Source organism: Macrotis lagotis, chromosome X (genome assembly GCF_037893015.1).
Source record: "Macrotis lagotis isolate mMagLag1 chromosome X, bilby.v1.9.chrom.fasta, whole genome shotgun sequence".
NCBI lineage: Eukaryota > Metazoa > Chordata > Mammalia > Peramelemorphia > Peramelidae > Macrotis > Macrotis lagotis.
In genome coordinates this window covers 158,383,091-158,397,136 of record NC_133666.1, presented here as the reverse complement: position 1 = coordinate 158,397,136, position 14,046 = coordinate 158,383,091, and the positions used below count along the sequence as shown (strand labels likewise).

The 14,046-nt window shown below is 38.7% G+C and overlaps 1 protein-coding gene across 2 annotated transcripts in view; it reads right to left on the bottom strand.

Annotated features, from left to right (window-relative positions):
- Positions 1-5,700, bottom strand: part of HSD17B4 (hydroxysteroid 17-beta dehydrogenase 4) — a 127,945-nt gene extending 122,245 nt beyond the window's left edge. Inside the window, exons 1-2 of one of the 2 annotated variants that reach the window (XM_074200888.1) lie at positions 5,563-5,700; positions 1,395-1,448 (exon numbers count right to left, since the gene is read on the bottom strand). In XM_074200888.1, coding sequence (XP_074056989.1) covers positions 1,395-1,448; positions 5,563-5,620 — 112 coding nt within the window. In that variant the 5' untranslated portion in view covers positions 5,621-5,700. Of the gene's footprint in view, positions 1-1,394; positions 1,449-4,911; positions 5,061-5,562 lie in introns of those variants that run through there. The other variant, XM_074200889.1, reaches the window with a different exon arrangement.
- Positions 5,701-14,046: the final 8,346 nt, after the last annotated feature.

Here is a 14,046-nt window from a genome sequence, read left to right as displayed (position 1 = left end):
TGGGACCACATAGCAGGGTGATCTTTGGGTGTCTGGGGCCGGATTTGGACCCAGGTGCTCCTGGCTCAAGGGCCAATGCTCTGTCTGCCACCCAGCCACCCCTACTATTATTACTATTTTATTTTATTTTGGGTCTTTTTTTTCCTTCTTTTTGGTTTTTGCAGGGCAGTGGGGATCGGGTGGCTTGCATGTCACATGGCTGGGTGATTGTTGGGTTTACGAGGCTGGATATGGACTCGGGTGCTCATGGCTCCAGGGCTGGTGCTTCGTCCATTGCGCCACCTGGCCATACCTACAATTATTACTATTATTTTTTTATTTTAATTTTTTTTTCTCCCCCCCTTTACTTTTTCGCCCAAGCAAGTCTATCTATATTCATGGGGGGAGGGGTATTTTGTTTACTTGTAAACAAGTATATTTTATTAATGTAAAAAAAAATTGTACAAAATGAGAATAAAAAATAAATTTAAAAAAAAAGAAATATTTGTTGTATTTACCACATGTTCCCATCATTTTCTCCACATCAAAAGTTGTGATGCTTTTCTCTCTTCTTTCAATTTCTAACTGCCTACTTCTCGAAACACTAATATAGTACAGAGAAAATGCTGTTAAGATATTTTTCCTTAAAAATTTTTCTCAGTAACAAAATAAAAAAATTAATATAGAAAAAAACAGAGGGGTGGTGTCGAGATAAATATAATTATAAGATGATGATACTTGTTTCAGTTTCCTTCAGTTTCCTCAGCTATTGGCCAATCACTGAACTTCTCAATTCCCACCACCATGACTATCCCCCCAAAAAACTCTCAAAAACTACAAACTACAGAAAAGGGACTAGTAGAGGAAGTTCCTCACTGAATCTTTATTAATAAAATCATAGGTCCAATCCAAAGGAAATGGGAAAAAGTAAAGAAATTCATGGTATTGGTTATATGGTATTTAAAACACTAGGAAATCTTTTACAACTAGCACTAGCCTGATGTTAGTCCCTCTTCTACCAACATTTTGGTTTTTTCAAATCCAAAGCTCTCTAAACTTATTTCCCCTTCTTTTATTAGGGCTAGTATAATTTCTCTACTAAAGGAAACTAAGAGAAGTACTATAAATGCCTTTTGCTCAGGCTTTTGTATTGTATAAAATTGATTAGTGCCTTGATTTAACTATCTGTAGTTAGAAATATTGTGAAATCAGTTTGCTTAAAATGAAGAGCACTTTGGCCTTGGGAAATAAATGCAGTCCTGGAAGAAGTAATGATTAGTGCCAAAATCTGACTGAGAGTACACAAAATAATCTACAAAAATATAATGATGAGTAATGAAGATAAACAATTTGTAATTTGAGCTTTTAATGTTAAGAGAAACAGCTACTGAAATTGAAAAAATACACAAACTTACCAACCACTGATGCACCTCTTTCTGCAAAAGCAAGGGCATATGCTCGTCCCAATCCTAATTTAAAATAAAAACAAAAAACTGAATCAGTATTATTTTCCTTTCCCACCATACTCAAAGCAAGTTTTATAATAATTAATAGGAGCCCAACTGCAGTACCAAAATTTAGAAAGTAATGAAAAAAGTTAACATTAGATTATTATTATACTGAATAAAACTGTTGAAAAGTAAGCTTTTCAACACTAAAAACTGCCATTCAAATGAGTTATTTTAGGGTCTGAGTCACTTAGAAAGTTTAAGGAAATTAGCAGAAATAAGAATCTAAGTATTTCATATTCAAAAAAGTAGAGGCTAAGAAATATATCTGAGTATGATGGTTTTAAGAAACTCAAGTTACCCTAGTAAAAATCAAAGACCTGTAGTTTAATAAAAGATTCCTCTCCAAAGGGAACAAAGGTCTATGATCAAGAATAAAAAAGAGGGCAGCTAGGTGGTGCAGTGGATAGAGCATAGGCCCTGGAGTCAGGAGTACAAAAGAAAGAAAGAAAGAAAGAAAGAAAGAAAGAAAGAAAGAAAGAAAGAAAGAAAGAAAGGAAGAAAGAAAGAAAGGAAGGAAGGAAGGAAGGAAGGAAGGAAGGAAGGAAGGAAGGAAGAATAGATAAGAACTTTCTCCCTGATTAGTATCCCCAATTTTCTCCATCCTCCCTATGAAATTTAAGTTATATTTCTCATGCAGAACCCGGTAGGGGGAGGGGGCATCAATCACTTCTATCTATAAGGCCCTTGATTCTCATTTGAGAGAACAATTCATTTTCCTGGCACTTACCATATAATTGGCATGTATAGCATAAGTATTCATTGCCTCTTGCTTTTACCTCTAAAACTAGTTATAAAGGCCTACTCCATCTTTGTCCAAGAAAAACTTCATATATAAAGTGCACATTTGGGCCCACATAACCCAAGGAATACAACATTCCCCTACTCTTATCCCCAACAAAGTGCTCTCAAAGACACTTTGCTGCACTCATCACCATCTCTAAACCACCACAAAATGGTGGTGACATGACATTTTTGGGACTTATCCTATACAAAAAAAATCTAGAAAGTTATCTTTTATAATGTTATCACCATAATCTGGGGAGCTGTGATATCATGGCCCCCAAACTAGTTTCAGATTGGGAAGGCTACAGTTTCCCACTCCTGTTTCCAATTGATTAAAAAAAGATATTCTTTAATAAATAACTATTTTTAAAATCTTAAATAAATTTATTTAACAAAAACAAATTTGAACACTTAAGTCTTGTGATTGGGTTTCCTTTTCTCCTCCCTAGTGTGGAAATAGGGTTACTGCTATGATTATTCATTTGTAAAGACACTGTCTACCAAGAGAAGTAATTGAAATGAGCAGAAGAAACTGATCAAGTCTCCTCATTTTTTTAATTTCTCAAACTAAAGGAACTCTCATTCTAATTGCTTTTGTGAGAAGTCCTGCTTTATAGGGCTTTTACTCTAGTTTCTCCTAAATAGACTATAAGCTCAGTAAAAAGCACATTTTTTTTTGAGAACTGATCTTTTAATGTCTTTTTACAGGGGTTTTGATACCTCCCACTGTGCTTCCCCAGTACTCAAATCAAAACTGACTTGCTAGATTGAAAGTTACTCAATGACTTCCATGTAGACAATTATAAGAGTTTCTAATTTGTCCCTTCTTTTAAATCTCTCATTTTCCTCCTCAATGTGTGTACTATGTCAATAATCACCTCTTTAATCAAATTCAAATTGAAATCATTTCAAATTCAATTCAATCAAATTCAAAATGAACAAAAAGCCTTCTCTAATACCCAGATTCAGGATTAAAAAGAACCTTAATCATTAATACCATTCTCTTTTATATACAGCTCTGCCAACTGAGCCAGTCTTAGATCCTAATGTTTTCTTTTCCACAATTTCTCATATCATACCATACCTCTTTTTACCCCAGCATAAACCCCACTGTAAATATATAAACCTATAAATTTCTTCTTTTTGCTAGCCCAGATCTAGCCAGGATAGGAATTCAGTTCCACTCTCAACCTAAAATACAAATGATTTTCCCCAAAATTTCCTAGTAAAAGTTTCTGCTGAACTAAAATCAAAAGGGATTTCCACACACTAGTCTGAATAATGAAGAACATCAGTGAATACCTAGAGACCAAAGGCAACAAGAGTTGTAATAGGAACAGTCCTTATTAAAAAAAATTCACAAAGAATCATCTGAACCAAAGGATGTGGACAGTTGTAAAACAAAAAGGCAGAATGCACCAAGCTAGAAAAAGGACAGAAAGAGACAGTTCTTTCATTCCTTTCACATTCTTTGAAGTTTTCTCATAAAAAAAAAAAGGTATGGGGAGGGGAGAAAAGAAAAGTTACAAGGAGGTATAAAGTGACTATGACTGGGGGGGGGTTCATTTTCAATATCTGTAAAATGAGGGGGATAGACTGATAACTCAAGTACAGAAGTGAGGTATATGTGTGGGATCAGGTGTGGCAAATGATAACAACTCTCAAAGTCCTTCCTCTAGAAGCAGAGCCCTCACCCAGCTCCCTTCCAAAGCAACTCTCTGCTCATCAGGTTTCCAGGTGCTGCTTCCTTCTAGAATGTAAGGTACACAAATCCACAAGTGAGCATAAACATTCTCTGAAGCTGCCTCCTCCCTGAGATAATTATCTCTTCAAATTCAAGTCTGACTTTCTGCTTGTAATTGAAAGCCTTCTCTGATATTGCCATTAGCACATTTCCAGAACTAGTTCTTTCTGTTTATGATACTTCTGGCTTCTGACACTTCCAGCTGTAACTCTTTCCCGAGTTGAAATCTCAACTCTGAACCTTGAACATTCCACTGAATCCCTTCCATATAAAAATCTACAATCTTATATATAAATAAGGATAAATAATAATACTTAAGAGGGTTGAGCCTGGAGTCTGGCAGTTGAAATCTGCTCTCGGACACTTTGTAACTGTGACATTAGGCATGTTAGCTTAACCCCGTTTGCCTCAGTTCCTTCTTTGTAAAACAAACTGGAGAAGGAAATAGCAAACCATTCCAATATCTCTGCCAAACGACAACAAAAATTTCACAGGGTTTTTGTGGGGATCAGATATGTTAACTGTAAAGTGGAATGTTTGGCATTGAGTAGGCACTTCCCCACCTTTCTAAAAAAAGAAAAAAAAATGACTTGGAAATAACATTAATTTGACTTCTAAAGGTTCCCAACTATAACTTATAACTCTGGTCCCCTGCTTGCAAACAATTTAGAACGTCCTTGAATTACCTCTTACTATTTCAATCAAAAACAGTTGTTTGGGTTTTTTTTTTTTTGAAAACGAATTTTTGCTCCAAAAATAGCTCCTAATCATAATTCCTTTCGGTAAAATACTAAATTCCATATAGCCCACAAGCGGTCCGAGAGATGAAGGACTGGCCTCGGAATCTCCATCTCCTTTAAGGCCTCGAAAATAGCAGGTACTTCATAATTATACCTTGGCGCGCCCGAATTAATGAGTAATCAGGAGGTTTGTGAAGATTACGTTGTCCTTTGAACAGTGGACGCGGGCGATATTTCCAGCTCTGGGTTGGTAGCGACGTCACACAACCTTTCAACCCTGGGTTGCAAAAGCCACCAAACAGGCAGGTCCAAGAGCCGTTTTCGGGCTAGCCGGCGGAAATGGAAGTAGATTCCAACTTTCTACTAATCGTTTAAGGACACAAGTCAAAAAAAAATGTCAAGTGTTGCTTTTCTAGTTCAGGAGTCAGGGGCGCAGAGGACTCTCTTCCGGGGCAGGAATACGGTTAAAAGTCCTAGAGGAAGGAGCAGGGAAAGCGAGGAGGGAGACCAAGGGGGGGGGGGGAGGCTGTGCATTTGGACCGCTTAACGTCATTTGCAGTCGGGGCCTCCGTCACCAGCCTCCGGGGCCCACAACTCGGCGGTCGAGGGGTCGAGGGGTCGAGGTCCCCCCCACCCCCACCCTGGGCCCCCCCCCACCCAGTTTTCCCAACCCCGAGGCGGCTCTGCAGCAGCGGGGGGGGCTTAGCTGACGAGGTGCGCGCGCACCCCGTCGCGAGGGGGCGTGGGAGGGGGATGGGGAGGAGCCCTCCGAGCCACCCGGCGGTCGCCGAAGCCGCTTGCTCACCTCCCCCCGCACCGGTGACCAGCACCACCCGCCCGTCGAATCTCAGCTGCCCGTCCATAAGTGTCGCTCCCAGACACAGGCACGCCCGCAAACGCCCGCACAGAGCTCTTTCAAGCTTCTGCAGGACGGGGGAGGCGGGGCGGGGGCGGGGCCCTAGAGAAGGCGGAAGTTAACCGAGACCAAGCCTGTTAGGCTAGGAAGGAACGGAAGTGCTGCTGCCTGGCCGCAAGGCCGCTTGGGAAATGTAGTCCTCCCTCGCCTCTCGAGCCTGTCCCCTACCTGGCTGAGCTGCCGGTTTGACACACAACGTCTGAATGATCAACTTTCGGGCATAAGTGTACCCCAAGCGGAACGAGATTATGGAGAGACGGCCATAAGGCGAGACTAAGCAAATAACCTTCTTTCCCGTTTGGGTTGGGAAGTTGGACCTACTTCAGAGGAAAGAGCCCGGGCTGGATTTCTACTTGTTTAACTATACTGTCTGAGCGCGCTCGAGCAAACGCTTTTTTTTTTTATGTAAGGCAATGGAGTTAAGTGACTTGTTCAAGGTCACCCAGCTAGGTAAGCAAAATATGCTCCTGAATTTCAGCTGATCATTTGGGAGCGTCGCTTTGATTATAATGCCTTACAGGGAGATTTGTGAGGTCCCCAAGCTCCCGCAGCCATCGGCCAGGTAATGGGCATAAAGTGGAAGGGGCCCCCAGGGGCGGCCAGGTGGAGTCAGGAGGACTTAATAATCGCTTAGTTCTGTGGCCTCAGACAAGCCACTTAACCCCACTGTCTTGCAAAAAACTAAAAAAAAAAAGTTCACTAATCCTGGATCTCTGTTCTCTTAAATAGGGCAAGATAGATTGAGAGAGAAAACGTTCCTGCTTGTGTAAATCTGGAAAAGTTTCTTGTAAAAGTGATGCAGAGGAAATGCTAGGGAGAGAGAAAATAGGCTAGCAAGTAATTAAACTCGCAAAATGGTGAAGTTTGGGGTTCCCAAGTTGAATGAATTCACCAGAGACTCAATAATCAGAAACGAGGGACAGGCAAGTTTTATTATGCACTGGCAAGGTTATTGCAAGGATGCTGAACCCTAACGGACAGGCAGCTAATGGGGGGATAATGCTATATAGCTTTTATAAGGAAGCAGGGCACAGTGTACATGCAAGAAGGGATGGGGACGGCTAGGTGCTACAGTGGATAGAGCATCGGCCCTGGAGTCAAGAGTACCTGAGTTCAAATCCAGCCTCAGACACTTAATAATTACCTAGCTGTGTGGTCTTAGGCAAACCACTTAAATCCATTGCCTTGCAAAAACCTAAAAAAAAAAAAGAAGAAGAAGGGATGGGGTTCTGTGCAAGTGTAGTTTAATGGAGTGTGTCAGGATGCTCAAGGATAATTAGCTCATTTTGGATAACTGTTTGTAATCTCTATATTCTTTGTTGGCCTCCTTCAGGTATCCTACTTAATTGGCAATATATAGGGTCCCCTCCAATATGTTACATTTCACTCCTTCCTCAGAGTTCTCTGATATGCTTTAAGAGAGAGTTATATTTTCTTCTCTATTTGCTCAAGAAACCACTGATTATGTTCCCCCAGTTTTGATGACCTCCCTGAACTTCACATCCACTTAAACACCTAATCAGCAGAATACTAGCCTTTACAAAGGAATATTTTACTTCCAAGATATAACAGGAGCAAATATACAAATATCTCTTTCCTCTCTAATACATGGGGGCAAACCTAAACATATACCATTTCAGTCTCTAGGAAAAGAAGAGGGATTAGATTTACTACTTAACTAAGTTCCCATATAGCACCTTGAAGGGTTAATACCCATTCTTATCCTGGGCAAGGTCATATGCTGGTTCCCCCCACCCAAGGTCCCCCATCACCTTTGCATGAACTTGGTTGTCATTGCATGTACCAGATACTCCCTTTAGGAACTAGCCATTCCTGGAGATTGAATCCTAGGAGGGTTGGCTATCCAGCCAGAGGTTCAACGTTTAATTAATTTCAGAACCTTGGACTCAAGTCTTCCCAGGTCATGCACGTACTCTTCACATGTCCTGGTTAAGTGCCAAAAAAGCTTATATAAGTCTATTGGCAATGTGCCACCTTTGTCTGGGACCCCTTAAAAATCCCTAACATTGGCCAGCTCCTCAGAGTTTCACCCACGGGAAGGACATTTCGCCTGGGATATTTTCCCAATCGCAGTTCGGAAGGCTGTACCCTGGAACTCCCCAGCCGCTGTTGATTCAGATACTGGTGCTCCCCAGATTGGTGATGTTTTCTTTTAATATCTATCTTTATGTAGGCTTTGCTCTTCTTTTTATTATATTGGGACTTATTGGTTACTTTTGCCGTAAAACTGATTCATTTCTACCTGTTTTATAACCATTTTATTAAATATATTTTGTTTTGTTTTATTTTGTTGGTATGAAGGTGTCATTTTGTAAGAGCAAATAGAAATCAAAACTCCTTAATCAAACACACCTTCTCACAAGGTCCAAGTTAAAAGCCTCTCTAGACTTGAGCCCCAGACCCCGTTCTCTCAGGAATTTCCTTCTAAGTTAACACAATATCCAAGCTCTCTATGCCTGGAGCTTCTAGGAACAAGTGATGAAGTCCTTGGAAGCCTTAGGGCCACAGTGCCTAAAAGAGAAGCTGGGAAAAGTAGCTCTTCTCCCCACCCCCATTTAGTTCATGGTGCCTGTGTTGTATGTAAAGAGGATCTTTACACTCTAAGTAAAGCTGAAAAGAAAGGAGGAATGTCTCAAGCATTTTTAAAAGACACACTTTGGTTTGGCTACTCAGCCAGTGGACAGAGATTGCTCTTACCCCCAAGATTGGAGAATAAACATTGACTTCCCCCAGAAACAAATCCCCACAGTTTTCTACATGAGTACCTCTATCATACATGGTCTGGGCATGATCAAAGCCCTGTTTCATTTATTGAATGTCTATTCATAGACCATTATTCTTCCTATCATTTCTTTTTAATCTCCCAGCGTTATGGTTTGTTTTGCTGCTGTCAATTCTTTCCTAGACTTCCTCTTAAACCATCCTCTTTCCTATGACCCTGCCTATTTTTTGTAAAGTTTAATGAATGTCTACACCAGGCTTCTGTCTTGTGTGTGTGTGTGTGTGTGTGTGTGTGTGTGTGTGTGTGTGTATCTGTATCTGTGTACACAATCTTCCATTGTCACATTTAGTGGAGTGAAATTCATGAGAAAACTACCCCTCTGTCTCTTCTCCATGTTTATACACTCTTATTGTATACCACCCACAATAGTTCTGGCGTGGGTCTGGACATGAACTTACAAGAGTCAGATCAAGTAGAAATGTACCCAAACATGCAAGGTTGGCATGTAAGGATCTACTAAATTTATTTTTGGAAACTCAGACTTTTTATAACAAAATCTTATCTCAGGAATGATCAGTTAAAGGAGACCCAGTTTCACAATTTCCTGAGTAAATTTACAATATTTTTTCTTAGAAACCTGCATACTTCTCTATCAGAAAAACCTTTACAACCACCTCCAGAGCCACAGATTATCCCAGGTCAGGGTTCACTGGAGAGCCAACAAATCTATACAATGAGCAATAATACATACATATCTCAGATGGAAAGAGTCACCAAGGATATGTGAAAATCATTCCCAGCGGCTGGCCCTCTACAGTTGTATACCCCAAATAAAAAACATAGTAAATTTCATACCTTTTCTTCTTCATTTCATCTCTAGTGTATTAATTTTTTACTGCCCTTTATTTCTTCTCTTAAGACTAACAATACAGAACAAAATTATCTCTTAGTCCCTCTATTTGTCTTGTTTTATTCCTTTTTTAACTCTTGTAGACTTTAGAATACTGAACAGTCACTAACTAGTCTTTTTTTCTGCTCCAAGAAAGTAAGCACTTCATGATCATTTAACACTTTTCAGATGTTCAAACATATTTACCTTTTTAGTTTTTCTCCTGTTTTCTCTTGTACTTTCATTGCAAACTATTCAGTTTTGACCTTTTGACAAAGAATGATTAAAACTCCTCTATTCAATTAAAGATATATTTTTCTTCTAAAGGATTATTCTTAGTCTTGCAGGATGTTGTTTTTGGTTGTAAACCTGTATCTTTTACCCTTTGAAATATTGTATTCCATGGCTTTCTGCCCTCTAGTTTTACTGTCCTGTGTGAACTTGACTATGGTTCTTTAGTATTTAAATGCTTTCTTTATAGTTGGTTAAAGTAGTTTTTTTTCCCTTTCACCTGAGAGTTCTAAATTTTGAATGATCATCTTGCAAAGTAAATGAAGATAGAGAAAGAGAAGGAAATATAATCAACATTTATGATCTGTATTTGAAGGGATGTGCTCCTTTTCACTCTATCATCTCTCCCTTTTTTTCTAGCCTATCCCAAACCATTGATTTTTGTAGTTTCTTACTTTCATTTTAATTCCCCCTTTCTGATCCATTCTCCAAAGATAAAGTTTGTTTTGCTATTCCCTCCCCAACTCTACCCTCCCTCTTAAATCTGCCTCTCTCCTTTCCTTGTCCCCACTTGTTTTCCTTTTGAATAGAATATATTTATGCAACAAATTCTGTGCATTGTATCTTCCTTTATCCAGTTAGATTAAGGAGCTTCATGAGATTCCTCAAACTCCAAACTACATTATTTGTATGGTTTTCTTCTTATGCACCTCAGTTGAAAGAAATAGAAAACTCTTACCCCTTATTCTGCCTTTCTTTCACAATACATTCACCTTTCCTCCCTCTTAAAATCATCAGAATAGAACAAATTCACCTCCAGGGCCTATGTTTGCTGTTCATTACTCAATATATGACCTTTGAATATAGTGGAATTATTTACATGTGTAGTCCTCTCTTCTCCGCCATTGGGTTTTTTTTAATATTAATTATTTTGATGTCCTTTTCGCTAGAGTATATTTAGTCCCCATTATGATCTTTACCATGACTATTTTCATCATTTAATCCCTTCTAATAACAGAAAAGGTAGTTTTTTGTGTGTTTCTCTTCACTCATGTTTGCATTTGACTTTTGTCTTTTCATCAAGAAGACATAAACATTTCTCTTTTATTAATGATCCAGTTTTTTCCCTCCCAAATTATACTGTTTTTCAGACTGTTATTCTTGATTGTAAGCCTTTATCAAAGCATTGTGGTTTCTTGAAATATCATATTCTTGATGCAGGGAAAAGATGTAGAGAATTGTAAATGTAGCAGAAGCAAAATCTGTTAACTGGGTAAAGGTTTCCACTCTTGAGATTCTGCCTCCCTTGGACACTGTTGCTTGTATCCTGTCTTCCTTTGACCCTGTTGTATCTTATCCTCCATTTCCCTCTGGACTTAACCTTGGCCTGGACACTGGCAGGCAGGAAATGACATGTTAAAAATTAGACATCAAATACCTTGAGACAGGAAGGGCATATAGATGGCCATTGGAAGTTATCTGGCTCCAAGGTGAAAAGACTACACCCCAAGCAAAAGGAGGGGGTACTTAACAAGAAGCACTGCTGCTTTGAGCTCTGACTTCTTCTGCTTCCCATCCAGAAGGATGGGCTGTCCTCTGGCTCTTCATTTAAGCATGTGGAGCTCCCTGGTCTTCACCATGTGGCCTGGTTAACCCAAGCCTCATGGCTGCCTGCCCTTTTCTCTTGATTTCTCTCTTTCTTTCACAATTCTCTCTTTCTTTCACAATTCTCTCTCACTCTCTCTCTCTCTCTCTCTCTCTCTCTCTCACACACACACACACACACACACACACACACACACACACACACACACACACACACACACACACACACACACACACACACACACTGTTCCTTTCCAAACTTCAGCTGAGCCCACCAGCTGACCTGCCAAGATGAATTAGCAATCCATGGGGTCTTCTCTTTAAACTCTTCTTAGCTTTTCTATCACTTTCTTATGTGTTGTAACTTCTTTTAATAAATCTTTATTTTCTTTCCACACCTGCATTCCCAGATCTTAATTGTGATTCTTCACAGGCAGTACTGAACTCAATCTAGTGGCTACATTCTGAGATTTTTCTCTCCTAATGTAGCAGTTGCCCACCAACCCTTTTAAACTCTGTTAGGCTGCTTACAATATTTTTTTCTTTGATCCAAAAACCCTGGATTTTGACACTCTTGGTTATTTTTACTTTGAAGATTCTTTCAGGAAGTGATTAGTGATTTTTTTTTTAAATTTTCATTTTATCCTTTAGTTCTAATAGCTCTAAAAGTTTCCTTCTGTTTTTCCATGAATATACTGTCTAGGGTTTTTTTGGTTTGATTTTCAGATTGTCCCACGATTCTTAAATTATCCCTTTCTTTCAGGCTAATCATTTTTTTTTATTTTCTTCTAATTTTCCATCTGAGGATTTTTATTGGGTTCTCCCTTCCTGATGTCTCCTGAAATTATTTTTGTTCTATTTTATTCTCTTCTGAGTTAATTTTTTTCTATTTTTCAAGGAGTTCCCTACATAGATAAGGTTTTCCAATTACTGTTTTAATTTATTTATTCTCCTTCTGATTTTACCTTCCTCAATCACCAATTTCATATACAATTTTTTTTTACTTTATTTCTTTCACCCACTTTGAGTCCTTGTGGATAAACCTTTCCTTTTTAAATCTATGTTACTATCTTTTTCTGCTTTCCCCCTTATACTCTTGAGTCTTATGTCATTGTGTTTACTTATTTCTCAATCCTCAGTTTCTAGTTTCAACTTTGTGCCTGGTTTTGTCTTCATTTCAGAGTATGGCTTAACTTTCCTGACATGTTTGATTTCACAGCACTATAAAATTCATACCTTTTTTGTTCCCCTATTGCCCAATGTTCCTTAGTCAGAGTACCATAGGTTTCCCATCCCCCTAATTCATTCATAGTTAAAGCTCTGCAGATTTCTAAGCCTCCCTTAAGCATTACCTGATTGCTTAAGTGTATTGAAGGCTTCCAGATTCCCCAGACTGGGGATGGGAGGGTTGGGTTATGGGGGTTGGTTTCATTAGATCACTGAAAACTTCTTGTCACCCAGAGTATTATCCGGAAAAGACCCATGGGCTTCTAGCTCAGCACAGCATGCCCATTACCTGTGGGATTCATTGCCCCTGGAGATTCCCGGTCAGCACTCTAGGTTTCAGTCTTCACAAATCACCCCAAGTCATATTGCTGAGGACTTTATATTCTCTAGAGAGTCCTTGGTGAAAGCACTGGAAGGCTTTAGGCCTGCTTACCTGTTGGTTTCCTGGTAGGCATCCTTCTTAGTGACTGTAGGCTTCTTGCTTTCTTTTTAAACAGTTCTGGGCTGAACTTTTTTCCTCTTAAGATTTTTTTTAATATTAATTAACCTGATACTAGAATATACTTTTCTCCTTTATGATCTTTACCATATCTATCCTAATTAGAAGACCCTTGGCTATATTTCTAAGGTCTTTTCTTGCTGCTAAAAAAAAAATTCTAAAGCCCCCAAATCTCATGACCCTATAACAATGTGAGTTGTACATAAAAATGCTATGAGAATTCAGAAAACACAAGGGCAGCTAGGTGGCGCTATGGATAGAGCACTGGCCCTGGAGTCAGTAGGACCTGAATTCAAATTTGACCTCAGACACTTAATAATTACCTATGTGACCTTGGGCAAATCACTTAACCCCCTTGCCTTACAAGATAAAAAAAAATAAAAGAATTCAGAAAACAGAGTAAGCATTGAGGACTGGACTATAATCAAAGAAGTATATATGGAAAGAAATAGAACTTAAGGTAGAAGGCAAAAAAAATTGACAAAAAAATGTGGTATTCAGATAAGAACCCTCTGACACTTTTACTCGAACATTTTAGCATCTGTTGGAAGAAAGGAAAGCTGAATCTACTCTCTCTCTCTCCCATCCCAAATGGTAATAACTATGAATCTATAGACATGGAACTTTAGATATAGATGTGGCTATAAAAAGTTCATTAGGTATGGAAATATGTTTAATTTGATTGAACATTTTTCCCTTTTGTTCTGTTTCTTCTTTCACAGTATAACTAATGTAGAAATATGCTTACATTGTTGTATATGTATAACCTGTATCAGATTGCTTACTGCCTTGGGGAGAACAGGGAGAAAAAATTTGAAACTCAAAATATTATAAAAAATAAATGTTTAAAACTATCTTTACATGTAACTGGAAAAATAAAATACTATTTATAAAAATGATTGCATATGTATAATCTATCTCAGATCACTTACTCTCTTGGGAGGGGGGAAAGGGAAAGAATAGAGAAAAATTTGGAATTCAAATTCTTATAAAAAAATGAATGTTGGCAACATTGGGCAATGATCGACTATGATAGACTTAGTTGTTCTCATTAATAGAGTGATCAAAGACAATTCTAAAAGACCTGCAAAGGAAAATGCTATCCACATCCAGAGAAAGAAATATGGAATGTGAATATAAATTGAAGCCTAATATTTTCACTTCTCAAATTTATTTTTG